Genomic DNA, 18,906 nt, shown 5'->3' on the forward strand with positions numbered 1-18,906 from the left:
AAAGCCAGACTGGAGAGAATCATAATCTGATTTTATTCACATCTTATTTTTCCCAAGTCTGATTCAATTTAAGCTTGGCTAATTCTCTTTCAGATTGACAGCCACTGAATCCTGCTAATAGGCAGAACACAATTCCTCACAAAATGCCCCTACTTTATTCTTTATTTACACATAGCTGAACGCGTTCCCATTCACAGCTTCTGCACGACAGCATTTTCTGTAATGGATACTGCAATGTAATGAAGACTAGAATTCTGAAATGAAAATAATATTGCTATTTTGTCACTAACCAATTCCTCCAGTCATGTCATCTCCAAAATTATGCTGATAATTTCAACAAGGATATATGACTCAACAGATATCCTAGAATTACTTTTACTTCATTTGTCTCACAGAAAACCCAATCCAACCAGATGAAAGCCACTGAGCCAGAAATGACTTAACATGGTGAAAACTTTCTATCACTAATCTTGTCAACTGAAAAAAAAAAACAATTTAATGAATTTGTGACACCTAAACTGCAAATAAAAATAAAAATATTTGCAGTTATCCAAATTATTATAAATTATTCAAAGATAGGGGAAAAGAGGACAAGGAAGGAAAGGAGAGAAGGAAAAGATAGGGTGAGAGGGAAGAAAGCAAGGAAAGAAGGAAGAAGAGAAAAAGTTAGTTGAAGGAGAAATTCTTTGACCTTATTCATGAGTATGGGAGAGGGGAGGGTGGCCATCAAAATGGCATCACTAAGCCATTCAAGATCTCCGAGAAAATACTCATTGGAGTGGAAAAATATTCAATTCTTTGTCAAGCACACACAGGCAATCCTCTTGCCCTCTTTCTTTCCCCCTTGGATGCCATGACGACCGTCATGTGATCCAGCAAACACAGACCTCTCTAGGGTTGCACCGTGGCCTGAACCATCCGCTCTCTGAAGGGAGCAGGTTGCTTTTGTTGATTGAGATGCACAGGGCACCCCAGCTGACTCTTCCCCGTGGCAGTAAGTACCTGCAGTGCACCTGGGAGAAAGCCTACCAGGATCACAGGAAAAAGGTAGGAAAGGCACGGGCCAGGCCCTGGCAGCTCAGGGTGAGGCCCCCAGAGCAGAACCCACAAAATTCCAGGGCTTTCCCTGGAAACCAAAAGCTAATTTTCTTTTCAGAGATGGAATGGTTGAAATGACATTTCCTTAAAAGGTTGGTCATATATGTTGCCATACACTGAAAATTCTATTAAATAGATTACAGTTTTCATGTGCCATCTTTTAGGACCATCCTTCCTCAATTAAAGCATATGTTTATAAAGTACTTAATTTTTCGTAAATGACTCAAAAATGATCATAAGACTAAAAGATCCGAGGGAACTTTTCCCCTCTCAAAATAGTATATTTCAGTGGGCCTGAAAAGCTGATTTTATCTCCATTAGAAGATACATGATTATTTCCATTTTATTTGATGCAAATGTGGATGTCTTTTGAGAAGGTCACCATGTGGTTCCAAAATGGCCTGCTGTGTCTTCTGCCTGTAAGACCTCCGTGGAGCCATCCAACGGCTCAGTGCTCGGCTGGGCATGTGTCTCCACATCTGTGTTCATTAAGTTTGGGAAATGCTCTTAAGAAGGGGACGCTCTGGAACAGGGTTGCTCTGAAGTAATCCCCCCAGGCAGTGGACCCAAAGTTTCTGCAGGATAAGGAGACCCAGGCAAGCCTTTCTATTGCCTGGGTTGTGGTGGCACGGTGACCTCAGGGAGGCTTGGGTGGCACTTACAGCACGGCTGGCCTGGTTCCGCCACAAACACACTTGGGCCCTGCACCCACTATCCCCTTGAGAGCCTTCCTGAGCACTCTTCAGCTGTTCCAGGGCTCACCCTCACTTCCTTAGTCCTCCGGTCTTCCTAGAAATCTTGTCTGTGTCCTCTAGAAAATGCTCTGTAGTCCCTTGTTCTGCTGTCTCAGGTCACTGTATGATTAATGTAACAGATTTATTATTTTATCCAGTCTGTGAGGGTGGTGGCTGTGTCCTGTCACCATGATATTCTCAGTACCTAGAGCACACAGTACACACTTAGCTAATAGGTGTCGCTAGAGAAAGATTGTAAAGGGTGTGCATGACAATAATAAATATAAGTCACTTAGCATCACTTCTTTCAATAATAGATAAGGATGTAAACACCATGGGTGTTTTGTTGATCATTTTTGCGTACCAGGGACTAGAATCTTGCCCTGGTAAGGTATAGGTGGTCAATAAACACCCCCAGGTTAAGTGAGTAACCAGGTTCTGTGCTGAGAAACTGTAAGAGAAAGAAGATTTGACACAGTCATTATGGAAAGTGGAGAGCCTATTGAATGGAGAGAGTCAGTGTGTTGACAGTTGGCATGGGCCCCAGGTGTGGTTGGAGAGCATAAATACACACAGCACTGCTGCATGCAGCTCTGCAATGTCCCAGAAACACATGGTCTCTGGGTCTAACAATGGAGTGCTGGCACACCCCAGTATGGCTTGGGGCCATCAGCAGGGCGTGGGGCCAGGGAACAGATGAGCCTGGTGCGAGGTGTTAAAGGGAAGGCCACACATCTCACACGGAAGGGAATGAAGTGAAGATGGGAGCCAGTCAAGGAGGGACACTGGGAGCCACATAAAGTTGATGAGTCACTGTAGGGCATGGTTGACTAAGGAAGCTTTAAAAAAAAGGGGGGACCCTGGGGGTGAGGAATGGGACAACTGAAGTACAGCTTCCCAAAGGGGTGGTTCCAAGTGAGGACAATACCTGGAGTCCTGGCAGGGGTTTCCTGGAGAGCAGAGGTCAGGACTTGAGGAAGTCAGAGGATGGAGGGTAAAGGGAGCTGGCAGGGCTGTCCCTATGGCGTAGAACTCATTTAGGGGAAGACAGGGCTGTGGACCAGACGCTAAAGGCCCCGGTAACAAGGGAAAACATGTGCCTGCAGCAGAAGGAAGGGTGAGGAGGAGCAAGGATGGTGAGTGGGGAGGCCACCCCGCTCTTCCTGGAAGCAGCAGTAAAGAAGCAGCAAGACCCCTTTTACCACTCCAAGCCTCACCAGTAGGCATTCAAACTTGGCTCAGGACAAATTCTTCTTCCATGTGAAGAGTAGTTGGGGTGGGGCGTCAGCTCTTTAGAGTAATTTCGTTTCTTGGTGCTTAACTGAGAACCCTGGGAATAAAAGGGTCTTTGATGCAGTAGAGGGGAGCAAACAGACTTGGAGGAGAACACTGTGCCCAAAACCATCTCTAGAAATCAAGTACTTCATCCTCAGACTGGCATCTCAACAGAGCCTTGTACCTTACACCTGAACACACATTTATGCTGAAATAAAATAACCTTAATAAAATACGAATTGCTATTGATGTTTCCCTAACTAATAAAATATAACTATCTCATCCCTAAACCAGTATCTTAATTAATAGAGAAACGCTAAAGGTGTTCTCTATCAAGTAAGAAATAAGACAAGGATGCCTACTATCTCTTACACTGTTTTAAACTGCGTTGGAAATATTAATCAATGCATGTAGACAAGACAAATCCACTAGGCAAAAAAATAGGTATCTTTTTCTATTTGTAGATAAAATGATTAAAAATGTGGAGAACCCAAAAGAACCAATGGAAAAACATATAAATTGGGAAAAATAATTGATAACTTCACGTGTATCACAGAAAAAAGATTAATATCCTTGTATATAAAAAAACTTCTACAAATAAGAAAAATGCAAACAACCCCATATGAAAATGGGCAAGTGATATGAACAAAAAGGTCACAGAAAAAGAATTGCAAATAGTTCTTAACCTATAAAAAGATTATCAACTTCATTTATAATAGAAAAATGCAAATTAAACTTGCACTCTAATACCATTTCTCAACTATCAGATTGTCAAAAATCTCCAAACTTGTTGGCAGTGCTCTGGTGGGTAAAAGGGCACAGCTCTGGGGCAGGGTTTATTTAGCAATATCTAATAAAATTGTATACCCTTTTCCCTTTATCCAGCAGTCCCATTTCTAAGTATGCCTTCTAAGGGTACACTGGCAAAAATAGGAAAATAAATTGCAAAAGATTCTAATTGCAGCATTATTTGTAATAGCAAAATTGAACCCAAATGTCCCTCAAAAGTGAGCAAGGTGAAGAAATTACGATGTTTTCATACAGTGAAGTACTATGTAGCTATAAAAAGGAATGAAAAACATCTATATATAGTGATCTCTAGAATATACTGTGAAATGAAAAAAACAATGGGGTGAAAAATGTGTAAAATGTGCTATGTTTATCTAAAAAAGAGAGGATGAAAATGTATATATACAGAGGGTGCCAAAAAAAAGTATACACATTTTAAGAAAGGAAAAAACTGTATTAAAATTATAATACTCAATATATACTGATAACAATAGACGAATACAAGTCATGTGTATACATTTTTTTGGCATCCCCGGTATATATATACATACACCTATAAATATATTTACACATACACACATTATATATGCCTGGGGTGCCAAAAAAATGTATACAAATGGACACTTTGGTCAATGTTGCTCAAGCGGTAGTTCACCATAATCAGAAGTGTCTGGACGCTGATGGTAACCACTTTGAGCACCTCTTGTAATTGCAGAAGTCAAATGTGACTTGTATTCATCTTTTGTCATTTGTATTTATTACAATTTTAATACAGTTTTCCTTTCTTAAAATGTGTATACTTTTTTTGGCACCCTCTGTATATACATATACACACCTATAAATATATTTATATATATACACATTATATGTATATTCTTATATTTTCAGAAATGAAAGAAATAACTAAAGTTAGAAGATTTGTCAATAGGAAATAGGGTGAAGATGATATAGATAGATCCCAGACCACTTAGAAAAACAAGTTGACAGATTTGACTTTGAGGCCATGTAAATATTTTACATATTATAAAACAAAATTAAATTTTAAAAGCATTCCAGAATGAGGGTGTTATTCAAACCCTCTCACCATCTAGGCCGTTTGCCATCTCCCAGCTCTCCCCATATGTGTCCCATCACCACACACTCCAGGGCTTTGATTCCCAGATGCTCATGCATTCATTTTAGACAGACTCAGCTGGTGGAGCCTCCCAATGCTGTCATTTTCAGATTATTAGCTAATAGGTCCCAGTAATTAGTGATCTATAAACAAGTATCTATATAGAATATGGGGGAATTCCTTTTTATTGCAAATGGTAATATATATAGCCCTCATGCACTTATTTCATCACATTTTAAAACATAAGTTGCTTTTTTTCGTTTGTACATCTTCTGATAGGAAACGCTGCAGGAATCATTTTGCAGTTAATCAAGGTTTGAGGCGCTCATCCTGAAAATATTGCTGGAGGCTCAGAGATTAGAGTGAGGTGGATACAGGGACATAATTCACTGTCTTAAAGGCCTTTGGCAACAGAATACAGAATAGAAATGTCAGCTGGTGGTTACGGTTAATGAATTCTCATTCCTCAGTACCCACTTAATTCTCCGTCTCCACTTGGAAATGACAATGTAGGCTCATTTTTGAGGGCTGCCTGGTTCCTCCAGGGTATATTCACATTCTGAATGAAGTCCTGAGCCTCATTCAGAACTTTCTGCCACAGGCTGACTTGGAATCTTTGGTGCCATGAATAATGATCTATGCATGTCCCCAGTGCTAGCAACCCAGAAACTGGGTGGTCTAAGCTCACATTAATTATCCACTAAAAGTGTGGCTGGGGTCCTACTGCCCGCTCTGTGCCGTAGGTCCGGGATGCCCAGCCGCTCGTGGACACCCGTGCCCCGCTGTGTCTCCGCCACCTCCACCTGAACATCAAGAAGCTGAAGGTACCTTTCAGTGCTACCTCCCAGTTAACTGTCATAGCTAACTAGAAAATGTGAGCTTAAATACCCCGGTAACAGAAAAGGAAGACTCAATAACGAATAAACAAATGGCCATCAAAGGTAAAATGCTGTCTAGGCAACCAATCAACCTCATCTCGCCCCAAATGGAGCTGGTGGGTACTTGCATGAGAAATCTTTCTGTAGTCTTCCATCATGTCTTAAGGAAAAGGGAGAAAGGGAGGAGAGGAAATTTGCAGTGGCAATTTATTCAGTGCAGTTCTAGAGTGATGAATTAGCATTATTTCTTAATCCAGACCGTTTCATGACCACCTCAGAATATTTCTTTCTTGGACCTTAAGCCATCTAGTGAGAGTGAGAATCACACAGTTATGATGATAGTAATGCCTCCAAAAGCAAAATGCTGTGTGCTTTTTATGTGCCTGTTAAGTAATCATTTCCTAAATGGGCAGAACAAAAGCCAAGTAACAAGTTTTGAGCAAATCAGCAGATCAACCAACTTAAGAACCTAAAACAAGGGAATTGTTATTTCCTCTGGGTTTAAATCTTTTCTTCTGCTGAACAGTATAAAATATCTCTCTTACAATATAAAGTGACTTCCTCATTAGTATCACTGTTATAGGTCAGAGTTTGAGAGGATGACCTAATTTCACAAAGAATTCTATCATCCTCGCTGTTCCTTCCACTCTGAGCATATGACATTTGGCCCCATCCTAATGTCTTTCAATTCCTGGACAAAGGAGCCCGCACATGTCACCCTTGTTGCTGAAGCTCGCCACAGCAGCGTTGATGATATTTGAGGAGGCGATGTAAAACCCACAGGGTGCTCAAGTCAAAGGAAGTGTGGGGTGAAGGAATCCTCTGAATAAATGTGTGCATAATAGCATGGACACAGCTGGTGACTCTAAAGGCTCCTTGTGTGTCTGCCCGCAGCTGGAAGAGGAGCGGCTCTCTGTCATTAACAGGGACAACTATCTGCTGCTGGAGAAGGTGTCCTGCATCATGAGGACCAGGGGACAGACGGACAATAGAAATGACTACACACACAGAAGGTAACTGGGGCCCCTGCCACAGGTCAGCACCATACCTGGAAGGACCTAGAACACTTGGCACCGAGGCCTGAGCAGAAAAGTTGCCCATGAACCAGAGTGAGACGTTTCTGTCCTCTCTCAAGAGAGTCATGTGCCAGAGAAATCCCTTTTCCACTGTGGTCCATGAATCAAAGTTTTGCCAAAGACTCAGCTTCACTCTGGAGGGTTTGGGGCGGGTGGAGTGGGGTTGGGTGCACCCACTATCCAGTCCTGTGATTAAAACCTGGAGCTCTGGGTCAATCTCCATTTTCCTGGGACAGACTACATTAGATCTAGAATCACTCTCTACCTTAAAGACAGATATTTAACCTGAGTGTAAAATCGTTGTTCAGTGCTGCTTATTTTAAAGCTGTAATGAAGGGGCCTACGATTAACAGTTAACCTGAGGTGTCACTTGGGGAGAAGCTTACCACATCCCTACCCCCAGCTCCAGAGCTCTGAGATTTTGGCCAGGGGGAGAAGCAGGCCATAAAACAGAGGCTCCTGATCTCTCCCCAAAGGAAGTGACTTCATTTGCAGCAGAGTGTGGAGAAGTCCAACATGAAATCAAAGGCATTCAAATTGGGAAGAAGTGAACTGTCCCTATTCACAGATGGTGTGATCTTGCATACAGAAAATCCTAAGGAAACCACTTTAAAAAAAGAAAAAGCTATTAAAACTAATACACAAATTCAATAAGGTAACAGGATATAAGATCAATTGTAAGATACAAAAGATAAGATACAAAAGTCAATTGTATTTTTAAATACTTGCAATGAACAATGTGAAAATGAAATTATGAAACTGATTTCATTCACAAAAGCATCAAAATAAATAAAATATTTGGGGATAAATTTAACAAAGGAAGTGAAAAACTTATATTCTGAAAACTACAAAATATTTTGAAAGAAATTAAAGAAGATCCAAATAAATGGGAAAAAATCCCTTGTTCGTGGATCAGAAGACTTAATATTATTAAGATGGCAATATTCCCCAAACTGAGCTACAGAGTCAATGCTATCAGAATCCCAGCTATATAAAAATTGGCAAGCTGGTTCTAAAATTCATATGGAATTGAAAGAGACACCAAATAGTCAAAACAATCTTGGAAAAGAAGAACAAAATAGGAGGGCTCATGTTTCCTGATTTCAACTTACTACAAAGCAGTGATAAGCAAGACTGGCCTAAGGGCAGACGTGTAGGTCAGTGGAATAGAATTGAGAGTCCAGAAATACACCCATGTGTCTACAGCCAATTTGTTTTCAACAAAGGTTCCAAGACCATTGAACAGGGAAAGAATAGTATTTTCAATAAATGGTGCAGGGACAACTCTATATTAATATGTAAAAGAATGAAGGTGGACTCTTACCTCACAGGATATACAAGAATTAACTCAAAATAAATAAAAAACCAGAGGGTAAGGGGGGAGAGGGGTGGGAGATAAGGGTAAGGGGGATCAAATATATGGTGATGGAAGGAGAACTGACTCTGGGTGGTGAACACACAATGGGATTTATGGATGATGTAATACAGAAGTGTACACCTGAAATCTATGTAATTTTACTAACAATTGTCAACCCAGTAAACTTAAATAAATAAATAAATTAATTAATTAATTAATTAATTAATTAAAAATCTAAATGTAAGAGCTGAAACTATTAAACTCTCAGAAGAAAACATACAGGTGAATCTTCCTCTTTGACAATGGTCTTAGATATGACACCAAAAGCACGAAAAACAAAAGAGAAAATAGATAAATTGTACTTAATCAAAATTTAAAACTTTTGTGTTTCAAAAACACTCTTAAGAAAGTGAAAAGACAACCCATAAAGTGGGAGGAAATATTTGCAAATCATATATCTGATAATGGAATTGCATGTAGAAAAATGAAGAACACTTCCAGACCAATGATAAAAAGACAAATAACTCAATTAAAAGATGGGCAAAAGATCTGAATAGATATTTCAAAAGACTAATAAGCACAAGAAACATGCTCAACATCATTAGTCATCAGAGAAATGCAGGTCAAAATCTCAGTGTGAAACCACTTCACACCCAATAGGTTAGCTAGAATCAAAAGGCCTTTTAGGGCAGCCGGTTAGCTCAGTTAGTTAGAGTGCGGTGCTCTTAACAACAAGGTTGCTGGTTCGATCCCCACATGGGCCACTGAGAGCTGCGCCCTCCACAACTAGTTTGAAACAACTACTTGACTTGGAGCTGACGGGTCCTGGAAAAACACACTTAAAATAAATAACAGTTAAAAAAAAAGACAAACAGACCTTTTGATTGAAGGTCACTTTATCCTAAAACCTGTGCTGCATTCTTCTCTCCTTGCTCCTCTGCTCTCCCCTAGCTGATCGGGACCCAGCTACTCTTGGTCCTTCCTCTCCAGTAGCTCCTTCCCGCATCCAGATGCAGCCACCTGATTCAGGCCTTCTTCACCTCTCGCTTGGACCACTGCAGTTGGGCTCCCAATTGATACCCCTCCAATCTCATTTCTTCCAACTGTTCTTCATCCATTCTCCACAGTGATCTTTCTAAAGTGCACGTCTGAATGTGGTTTAAAGCCTTTGGTGGTCCCCATTACCTTCAAGATAAGTCAGAACTCACTGAGCTGCACACAAGCCCTCCCAAGTCCAGCCTCTGTCAACCTCCCACTGCGCTTCTCTAGACATGTCATGCCACCTGGGATGTTCTTTCTCTCTGTGCTTGCTTGGTGACACCCACTAGTCTTTCAAAGGCCCTGTCTCAGTGTCACTTCTGATTGCGATCTCTTGCCTGCAGGAAGCCCTGAGCATTCCCTTCTCTGTATCCCCAATGCATCTACAATGCCATGTTGCATTTTCTCCTCTGCATGTCATCTCCCCTAACTGGGCCATAACGTCCCTGAGTTCAGGGCTGAAGCCCAGCACCCCTCAATCTGGGCACCTGGAGAAGGATGGGCTCCTAAGCGTTTGTAAAATAAGTAAACAAGAGCAAACACACCTTCTCTAGGAGCCCTTCCTGTCCTGTTGGCACTCAGCCTCATCCTCTGGAATGCAGAATGAAAACTCTGTCACAAGCTTTAACTCTCAGTATTTCAATAAATATCTATGCTGTTTTTTGGAGTTTAAACAGAGGGAACAGAGAACAGGAACTTCACAGAGTGCAAAGAAAAAACCAAATCATTCTGGGAAGGATCACAAATTCAGAGCCATTGTATCAAGCTCGAAAATGGCAAGAAGACTGGGCAAGAACTGAGAAGTACCAGGACACTCTCATGAAGTATCACGGGAGACAGCAGACATGCAAAGGGAAAAGGTACCTGTGGTTTCTTTTTCATTTTAAATCCATAGCTATCTGAAATTTCTATTCACTTCCTCAGATTCATCAAACATATGGGCTCACTAATTCTTTGCTGTTTTAGGACACTTTATTCGATTGTCAACAAGCGTATGCCAAATGGTCACATCCTAATAATAGAAGACACAGAACAATGACTCAACTGATGAATTCATCCACTATTTACACACACACATACACACACACACACACATTTATGAGGAGATAAAAATGATCTCAGCTGATTAATTATAGGTTGTAGGAGAAAAATTTGGTGAAAAATAATAACTTATCAGGATAGTATGCATAAAACTTCATGAGGAAATCATGTGATAATCCTGAATTAGCTGTCACTCACTGTATCCAGAAAAGCAAAGAAAATCAGTAATTTGAAAGAGGTTGCCAGATAGTTTAAACTCTAAACTCTCTCTCTTTATCTTATCCTTGTTGCTGGCAACATCGTAATTCTGAATGAAGAAAAATGTAATTTTAATTTTGTCATAAATTATCCTGCTTGTGAATGTCCCAACGAATCAACTTAGAGTTGTAAAATCTTCATTTAGTTCCTTTAGAGCCATTATGTTGTGGAACATTTTCTCAGATTGCTTGCTTTCCCTTGAAATCTGGTCCTTCATAGGAGAAAATGCATGATATCAAAGTTTAAATAACCACTCCTGGCCCCAAACCCCCACCCCTGAGCATGCTCCAGGCCAACAGTCTCCCATCCCACGATCCTCCCCCAAGGGGTTCTGCCCCAGAGGTCCATGCTGGCCCCACAGGCATTGGAGTTGGTGTTGGCTCTCCCAGTGCTTTTCTCCTTGCCTGGTAGGGACATCGAGAAGCCCCAGCCTTCCTGCCTCCTTGCCTTGGACATTTCTTACAGAATCTTGAGGCATGGAAAGAACAAGTGTCTTTTGCAAAGATGCATAACTAATAAACAATTGCTGATTACTAAGGCATTCAGAAAATTTAGTTTGTTTTGCAATTTGCATCGAAAACTTGAACACGTTTCAAATCTTTAGTTTTAATTATGAAACAAGTATTTCTTTACTGTAAAAAATAACATATCATGCAGTACAGAATGTCTAAGTAAAAGGCGGGGCTTCTCTTGGACTGAACTCCCTAGAAGTAACAGTTAACAACTTGTTTGTGAACATTGACTTTATGCTTTATTTGTTTAAACAAAAATAGAATCAGACTCTATGTAGTTTTCTGTAAATTGCTCATTTTATTCAATAATGTATCAGGGGAATAGTTTCCTGTCAGTACATAAAGATCTTTTCCATTCTTTTTTAGCAGTTAGAAAGTATTTTTGTTCAGATGTGCCCTAATTTATTTAATTAGTCCCCTAACTATAGAAATTTAGGTTGTTTCTAGTTTTTCACTATTCCAAATGAAACTATGACAATCATCCTAGCTCATATGTGTCTTTATACATATTATTTCTGTAATTTATATTCCTAGAAGTAAAATTGTTAAATCAAAACATTTAATTTTTTGATACTGCCAAATTGCTCTCCAAAATGGTCTAGCAATTTGTACCTCTAACTTGCAGTGGCATCAAAATGTCTGTTTCTTCACACTCTTGCCAACACTCAATATTATGCATATTTTAGAATCTCACTCCATCCGATTTCTTCTATAATTGTCTGTTCATACCCTTTGATGAATTTCCTATGGGTGTGTCTCTTTTTGGTATTAATATGTACTAGAAACTGTATATATATTTTGCCAATGTATACTTTTTTCTATTACTGATGTCACAAACTTTTTCCCACCTTAATACTTGTCATATTACCTAAGTTTATTTTTATTTATTTATTGTTATTTATTTATTTTTTTTTTAATTGGGGAACAGTGTGTTTTTCCAGGGCCCATCAGCTCCAAGTCAAGTTGTTGTCCTTCAGTCCAGTTGTGAAGGGTGCAGCTCAGCTCCAGGTCCATTTGCCATTTTCAATCTTAGTTGCACAACCTGCCATCCCATGCGAGAATTGAACAGGCAACCTTGTTGTTAAGAGCTCTGGCTCTAACCAACAGAGCCATCCCGCTGCCTTACCTAAGTTTATTTTTAGATCATCAAATCTGTCAGTTTTCCTTTATTGCATCTGGTTCTTGTGCCATACACACACAGAAGGGGCTCTCTCAAGATAAGATTGGAAAAATATTCTCTTATATTTTCTCCTAATACTTTTATAGTTTTCTTGATTAATTTAAAATCTTTAATTAATATAGAATTTAATAAATACGGAATTTTTATACATTGTGTAAGTTAGAGATCACAGTTCATTTTTTTCCTAAATGTATTGCAAGTTAACAAAATCAGTTTGCAATATCAAAAATTTTCATATTCTTCATACTTCATAAAGTAAACCCAGAGGTTTACAGCAGCTTCCACTACCCGCTTCCTTCCCCCACTCCTTTCCCCCAGGCTTACACAAAGGCATGTCTTAAGTCCTCACCAGCACAGAAGAAGGAATCACCACCTTGATTGTCAGTAAAATTACGTCTCTTCCTGTGAGTTCTCTGCATCATGAGGCCGTTTTCCACTGGGATCTCATGTTATTTGTATTGCTACCTTTGCTGTTGTCCTTCAGTTTATACCTGTCTAATTTGTTTTTTGACATCATTTTATTTTTAATACAGAAGGTGCCAAAAAATGTATACACATTTTAAGAAAGGAAAAAACTGTATTAAAATTGTAATACTCAATATATACCAATAACAAAAGATGGATACAAGTCATGTGTATACATTTTTTTGGGCATCCCTAGTGTTTCTGTGTCCTTTTATTTCTGGTTTGTGTCTTCTAAACAGAACACTGTAATTTTTCTATCTTGTCTGAGAGGCTTTCCCCCCACTCAGTTTTATCCGTTTACGTTTATTGACATAAGTATTGTGTTTGCTTTCATTTCTGGTTTTTTGATTGTTTTTGTTTTTTTACCCTCTCCCACACCCTCGAGTTTATATTGTTTTCTTTAGCAAATGTCAAGAAAATGCTTGGAGCCTATGGTTCAAATCCAGACTTCATTCATTTACTTTGACTCTCTTGAAAGTCCTCTTTCATATAACAGGAAATAGATAAAGCCCAACAGATGTTAAGATAAAGCAAAACAAAGAAAGGGAAAACAGAAGCCTCTAGAAATAGGGTTTCCTGCAGCGGACAGCCCAGAGAAGGCGCTTTATTTGAAGTGTCACCAGCTTTGCTGAAGCATTTCAGGCTTGGCCTCTGTGAGGCAGCCCTTAGGAATGGTGCCTTGGCGAAGACGTGCTCAGTGCTTACAAAGACCAGCCGGCGGGGAGCCAGGCCAGCCTACTTCCCAGCGCTGGGCCTCCTGGTGAGATTATCACTGCTCTGTGCTTTCCTTCCTCAGGAAAAGACAAACATGGAAACGCATAAGGAAACAACTGCCAACTCATTGCCTCTGGATCCCTAGTCAGAATTGTGATCTGAGTGTCCCAAATCAAAAGGCAGTTCTGTCACCAACGGCTCTCATGCCCTGTAATAAGTTTCCAAGGCCTTCTGCTTCTGTGTGTCTGTGAGGTAGGAAGGTGGTAACAGGCACAGGGGCAGAGGGACAGACTATGGAGTTCCTCTGTCCAAAATCCCCTTCCCTGCTGTTGGATCTGAGGGCTGCGAATTAGCAGGACTTGCTCTTTTCCTCCAGGAGCCTCCTGCCTCCCAGGCTTGGAAACATCAGGGGCTTAGTCAGCGTTGAGGTGGGGGCGGGGGTAGCAGGACACATTTTTAGGGGTAGGGCACTTCCCTTTCGAAAGAAAAACAAAATCAAACTATGCATTTAAAAACTGTAGGTTTAGGGAGGAAAGAACTCAGTTTTATAGGACAAGAAAGTTGGAAAGTGGTCCAAAGAAACTCTAGTAGCTAGCTGCTCTTGACCCTGGGTCTGAAGGTCAGATGCCCTCTCCCAGACGTCCTGTCTGCTGGGTCAGGGACCATGCTGGTCCAGTACAGACAGGATATGCTACAGTATACCCTTAAATTTCCAGCAAATATGCCTCTCATCGGCTTGACAACTGTCAATGCAAAAACTGTCCTTCTTCCCTAAAGCCCAGATTCCTTCTCCACTCCCCGAGTAGCTCCTCCCAAGGGAACACTACACTTTTCTTAATTTGCTGAAGGGCTGCCCTGTCAGCTCTCCTGGATGTTTCAATCGTTTGTTGTTGCTTTCTTTTTGTTTTTTGGGTTTTTTTGCTAGTTTAAATATTAACTTGAAAAATATCTCAAATATTTTGAAGAAAGGGTTTCAACTTTCCATCCTCCTAATCCTTTTCAAATCATCCTCATTTACCCCTAACTCCAAAGTGAGAAATTACTTAACTAATTTGGTAACTGCTTTTTACTGAGGGATGCTAGATTTCTATAAGATCATCCAACAAAATCCATTAGCCATCCTGGAATTTATTGGAGCCCTCAGTGAACAGGAAGTATGTATTACTCCAATCTAGGGCTTCAGCCCCAAATGACCCCCCCACCCCAGCCCACCCACACACGAGGGAAACAAAAATAAAACAAACACAAATGATCTCCAGGAGCAGCAGTTAAATGTCTATGTGATTAGTGCAGCATGGCACCACGGGGACGTAGGGGACATGAGACTGACTCCAGGCTCAATCAGCCCCGTTGAACCTCCATTTCCAGTTTGTAAAGAGGGGATATGAACCACCACCTAGAACTCATGTCAGGGTTAAATGAGTAGCGTTTGCAAAAATGATTTTAAAAGTGCCTGGCATTTACTTGGCAAGCAATGAATTGTTTCTTTCCTTCTTCACTGTATGCATCTGCCACACCGAATAAAAACACTGAAAAAAAAACACTGACTAGAAAAGTTATCTGAACCCCACGTTCTTTGCAGCACTATGTATAATAGCCAAGACATGGAAACAATCTGAGTGTCCATCGACGGATGAATGGATAAAGACACTGTGGTATATAATATTTATATATATATATGTGTATATAAATATGTATATATATAAATATATATATATATACACATATATATATAAATAATGGAATATTATTCAGCCTAAATGATGGTGAAATCTTGCCATTATAGATGGACCTCAAGGGCATTATGCTAAGTGAAATAAATAAGACAGAGAAAAACAAATACTGTATGATCTTTCCTATATGTCAAATCTTACAAAAAAAAACCAAAAAACACAGAAAACAGATTAATGGTTGCCAGAGGCAGGGGGAGGCGGTAGGGGATTGGAAAAATGGGTGAAGAGCTTCAAAAGGTTAAAAAAAAAAGTAAAGACAGAGCCTTTAACATTTATGCAAACCCTAAATTTCTGTTTATTGAAAATCATTGATTAAGAACATGTGAGCAAGTAGTATCTTAAGACATTTACCCACCTTAAGGATTTAGTGTGTATGGTGTGTATGCGTGTGTGTGTGTGTGTGTGTGTGTGTGTGTGTTGGAGAAGTGGGTGTGGAAATAAATGGGATAATGAAAAAGTAGAGGATGCTGTTAAAGTTATTTCCATTCTTTTATGAAAGTATAGAACCAGGATTAGAGTTACATTTTTACATAAGTAGTTGGAATTAAGAGTTTAATTATTAAAATATTCCTGTATCATCAGTTAACAAGTTTCATTGAGAACAAGTATATTGAGCACTCAGCATAGCTCCCAACAGGGATTTGTTATTTTAGGCTTATAGTTAGAGCTGAAAGAGAATCTAATAGGTTCTATTTAAAGGCTTTAACCATTTAAGATAATGGAAAAATCTTTAATGTGGTTTATTTTAAGCCACAGGAATCCATCACTGTGTTTACTGAGGTGGCTTTTCAATTTACACCTTGAGCAATATACAGGCTTTGGGAATATTTTGTGATTATATTGGCCACTCCTTGATGGGTTGTTTGCCTGATTATATCTTAACTATATTGTGCAAATAAATAAAACTCTAAGAATTTACCTAGCACTTTAGTATGTGCGTCACAGCCACCACACACTATGGAAGTTAAAGGTAAGCAGATAGTCTCTGGTGGAGGAGATGGCAGTGAGCCTTAATTCTTTTCAATTGCAAATGATTCCATAGCAGAGAAAAGAACTCTAATCTACCTCTTTCCCTGATAGACATGCCAAACTAGTTCTCACTACCCTAGACTTGATTCACAGATGATTCCCAGAACAGCCTTCAGAGAGGGATGAGGGAAATAAAAGGAAGAAAGGAAAAAAAACACAACAACAACTAGGGTTTGGGTGACATTCTGAAGGCACTGTACATCCAACACCAACAAGCAAACAAGGTTTAAAGTGCAAGTGTAGAAGCACTGATTTCGTGTAAAAGTACTACGATGCATTTTAGAAAGATTTTCAACAACAGAACTGTAATAATAAAAGATTATCTGATTATTTAAATAGACATTTCTCCACAGAAGATGTATCAATGGCCAATAAACCTATGAGAATGTGCTCAATATTATTAGGGAAATGTAACTCAAAATCACAAGACCTAACTTCATACCCACTAGTTGACTTGAATCAAAAGAGAGAAAATAACAAGTGTTGAGGAGGGGTGTGGAGAAAGTAGAACCCTCATCCTCTGCTGGTGGAAATGTAAAATGGTGCAGCCACTTTGTGAAACAGGCTGGTTGTTCCTCAAAAAGTTAAACATAAAGTCACCATATAACCTAACAATTCCACTCCTACCCAAGAGAATTGAAAACATACATAAAAACTTGTATAAGAATGTTTATAGCAGCATTATTTGTAATATCCAAATAGTAGAAACAACCCAAATGTCAATCAACTGAGGAACAAATAAACAAAATGTGATATAACCATACAATGGAATATTATACTATCATAAAAAGGAATAAAGTTCTGACACGTTACGTTATATAAGGTAAACCTTAAAATCATTATGCTTAAAGAACCTGGATACAAAAGGCCGCATATTGTATGATGCCATTTATATGAAATGTCCAGAATAGGCAAATCCATAGAGACACAAAGTAGATTCATAATTGCCAGGGATTGTGGGAAGGCGAATTGGGAAATGATAGCTAAGGAGTATGGGTTTTGGGAGGGAGGGGTGATAAATTCTAAAATTGAATTTGGTGAAAATACGCAACTCTGAATACACCAAAAACCACTGAACTATGCACTTTATAAGGGTGAATTTTATAGCATAGAATTACAACTCAATGAAGCTGCTTATTTTTAAAAAAAAATTGTATAATTCTAAATAAAGTAGAATTATCAATGAATTGAAATACTCCATTTCCCATGCATTTTAGTACACAGATATTTTACTGTCCTTGCCTAAGGAAGGTGTTTGTTCCAATTTGTATTTTTGATCCAGCAGGAACTGAAACTGAACTTCAGCAAGGCCACATCCAAACCTGGACCCAACAAGTGAAGCAGGAAGGGAGGACTCAGAACAAAAATTGGAAAAAGAAGACAAGTCTGAGAAGTGATGATGGGGAAATGGCCAGGTTGCCATGGGCTCCCAATGCCCAAGCCACTGCTGGTCCCCAGGGGTGCTGGCCAGGTCATCTCCACTGTTATCACACTGAGGACAGCTGTAAATGTGCATGAGGCAGCACTCTAAAATGGTGTGTGTTTACACAATGTACTTGACCGGATGATTTAGCAAAATTATTTTTGTGCTTCTTAGGCTGATAGCTGGAAACAAATTATGCATAGTAACATTGGGAATTCAAGGATTTTGAATTTAATTTTTTTTCTCTAGCTAATAATATTTATTCTGTTACCATATTTTGTGCTGTTGTGGATGTGTTTATAATTCCCAGATGGATTTGTATAATTTACCTTAAAAAACCTGTGATTATTACCTTAACACATCTCTAAGTAAATCAGATGAAAACTCTTCCATATGCTAAAACTACCAGCTAACTCCCGAATACATAACCGAAGATGTACAAGGAATCAATGGGTCCTGGTTAGAGTAATTAAGTGTGGCTAAGAGTGTCTCAGAAACTGCTTACTTTCTGTTATGCCCAGGTAAGATCATGCTTAACCTATTCCACAATAATTAATATCTGTCTTATAGTTAGTGCCTCAAAAACTGATTAAAAGACTCATACAACCTTCATTCATTTAGTCAACAATCTCTGTGTATGCGCCAGGCACTAGGGCAGCCTGAGACTCAAGATGAGAAAGACAGATGTGGTCCCTGCCTCATGGAGCTGGACCTCTTGGTAAGGTCACAGTACCTAATTACTCTTCACTATATTTAACTCATGCTATAGATTTAAGTTGAATTTGCTACTAAAAAAATGAAGGAGAGGGAGATCTAAGATGGCGGAGTATATACACACTAGCCTGATTCCTTCCATGAACAAATTAAAATTACAAATAAATTATAGAACAATCAACCTGAGAACCACAGAAGTTTTATAACTAAAGATATAAAGATGCCACATTGAGACTGGTAGGAGGGGCGGAGATGCGGAACTCGCTAACCCCAAACCTCTGTGTGGCGGTTGAGAACTGGGAGGGATATCTCAGCTGTGGAGGTTCCCCCCAGAGGAGTGAGGGAACCCAGCCTCACACTGGCCTCCCCAGCCCAGAGTACTGGTACTTGGAAAAGGAGCTCCCATAACATCTGGCTGTGAAAAACAGTGGGGATTTCAGCCATCTAGGTGGGACGGACGGAAGACTACAGGAAACCC

General features: G+C 39.6%; 1 protein-coding gene across 3 annotated transcripts; it reads left to right on the forward strand.

Annotated features, from left to right (window-relative positions):
• Positions 1–895: 895 nt before the first annotated feature.
• CFAP97D2 (CFAP97 domain containing 2) lies at positions 896–18,315 on the forward strand. Of its 3 annotated transcripts, none has more exons than XM_033104690.1 (5): positions 896–1,047; positions 5,754–5,834; positions 6,783–6,901; positions 10,028–10,219; positions 17,574–18,315. In XM_033104690.1, the coding sequence occupies exons 1-5, from the start codon at positions 958–960 to the stop codon at positions 17,581–17,583; spliced, it is 492 nt and encodes a 163-aa protein (XP_032960581.1). In that variant the 5' UTR covers positions 896–957; the 3' UTR covers positions 17,584–18,315. The 3 variants fall into 3 exon arrangements, with proteins under 3 accessions (XP_032960581.1, XP_032960582.1, XP_032960583.1); XM_033104691.1 differs by having other exon boundaries at positions 17,577–18,315; XM_033104692.1 differs by having other exon boundaries at positions 10,037–10,219.
• Positions 18,316–18,906: the final 591 nt, after the last annotated feature.

Source organism: Rhinolophus ferrumequinum, chromosome 4 (genome assembly GCF_004115265.2).
Source record: "Rhinolophus ferrumequinum isolate MPI-CBG mRhiFer1 chromosome 4, mRhiFer1_v1.p, whole genome shotgun sequence".
Lineage (NCBI taxonomy): Eukaryota > Metazoa > Chordata > Mammalia > Chiroptera > Rhinolophidae > Rhinolophus > Rhinolophus ferrumequinum.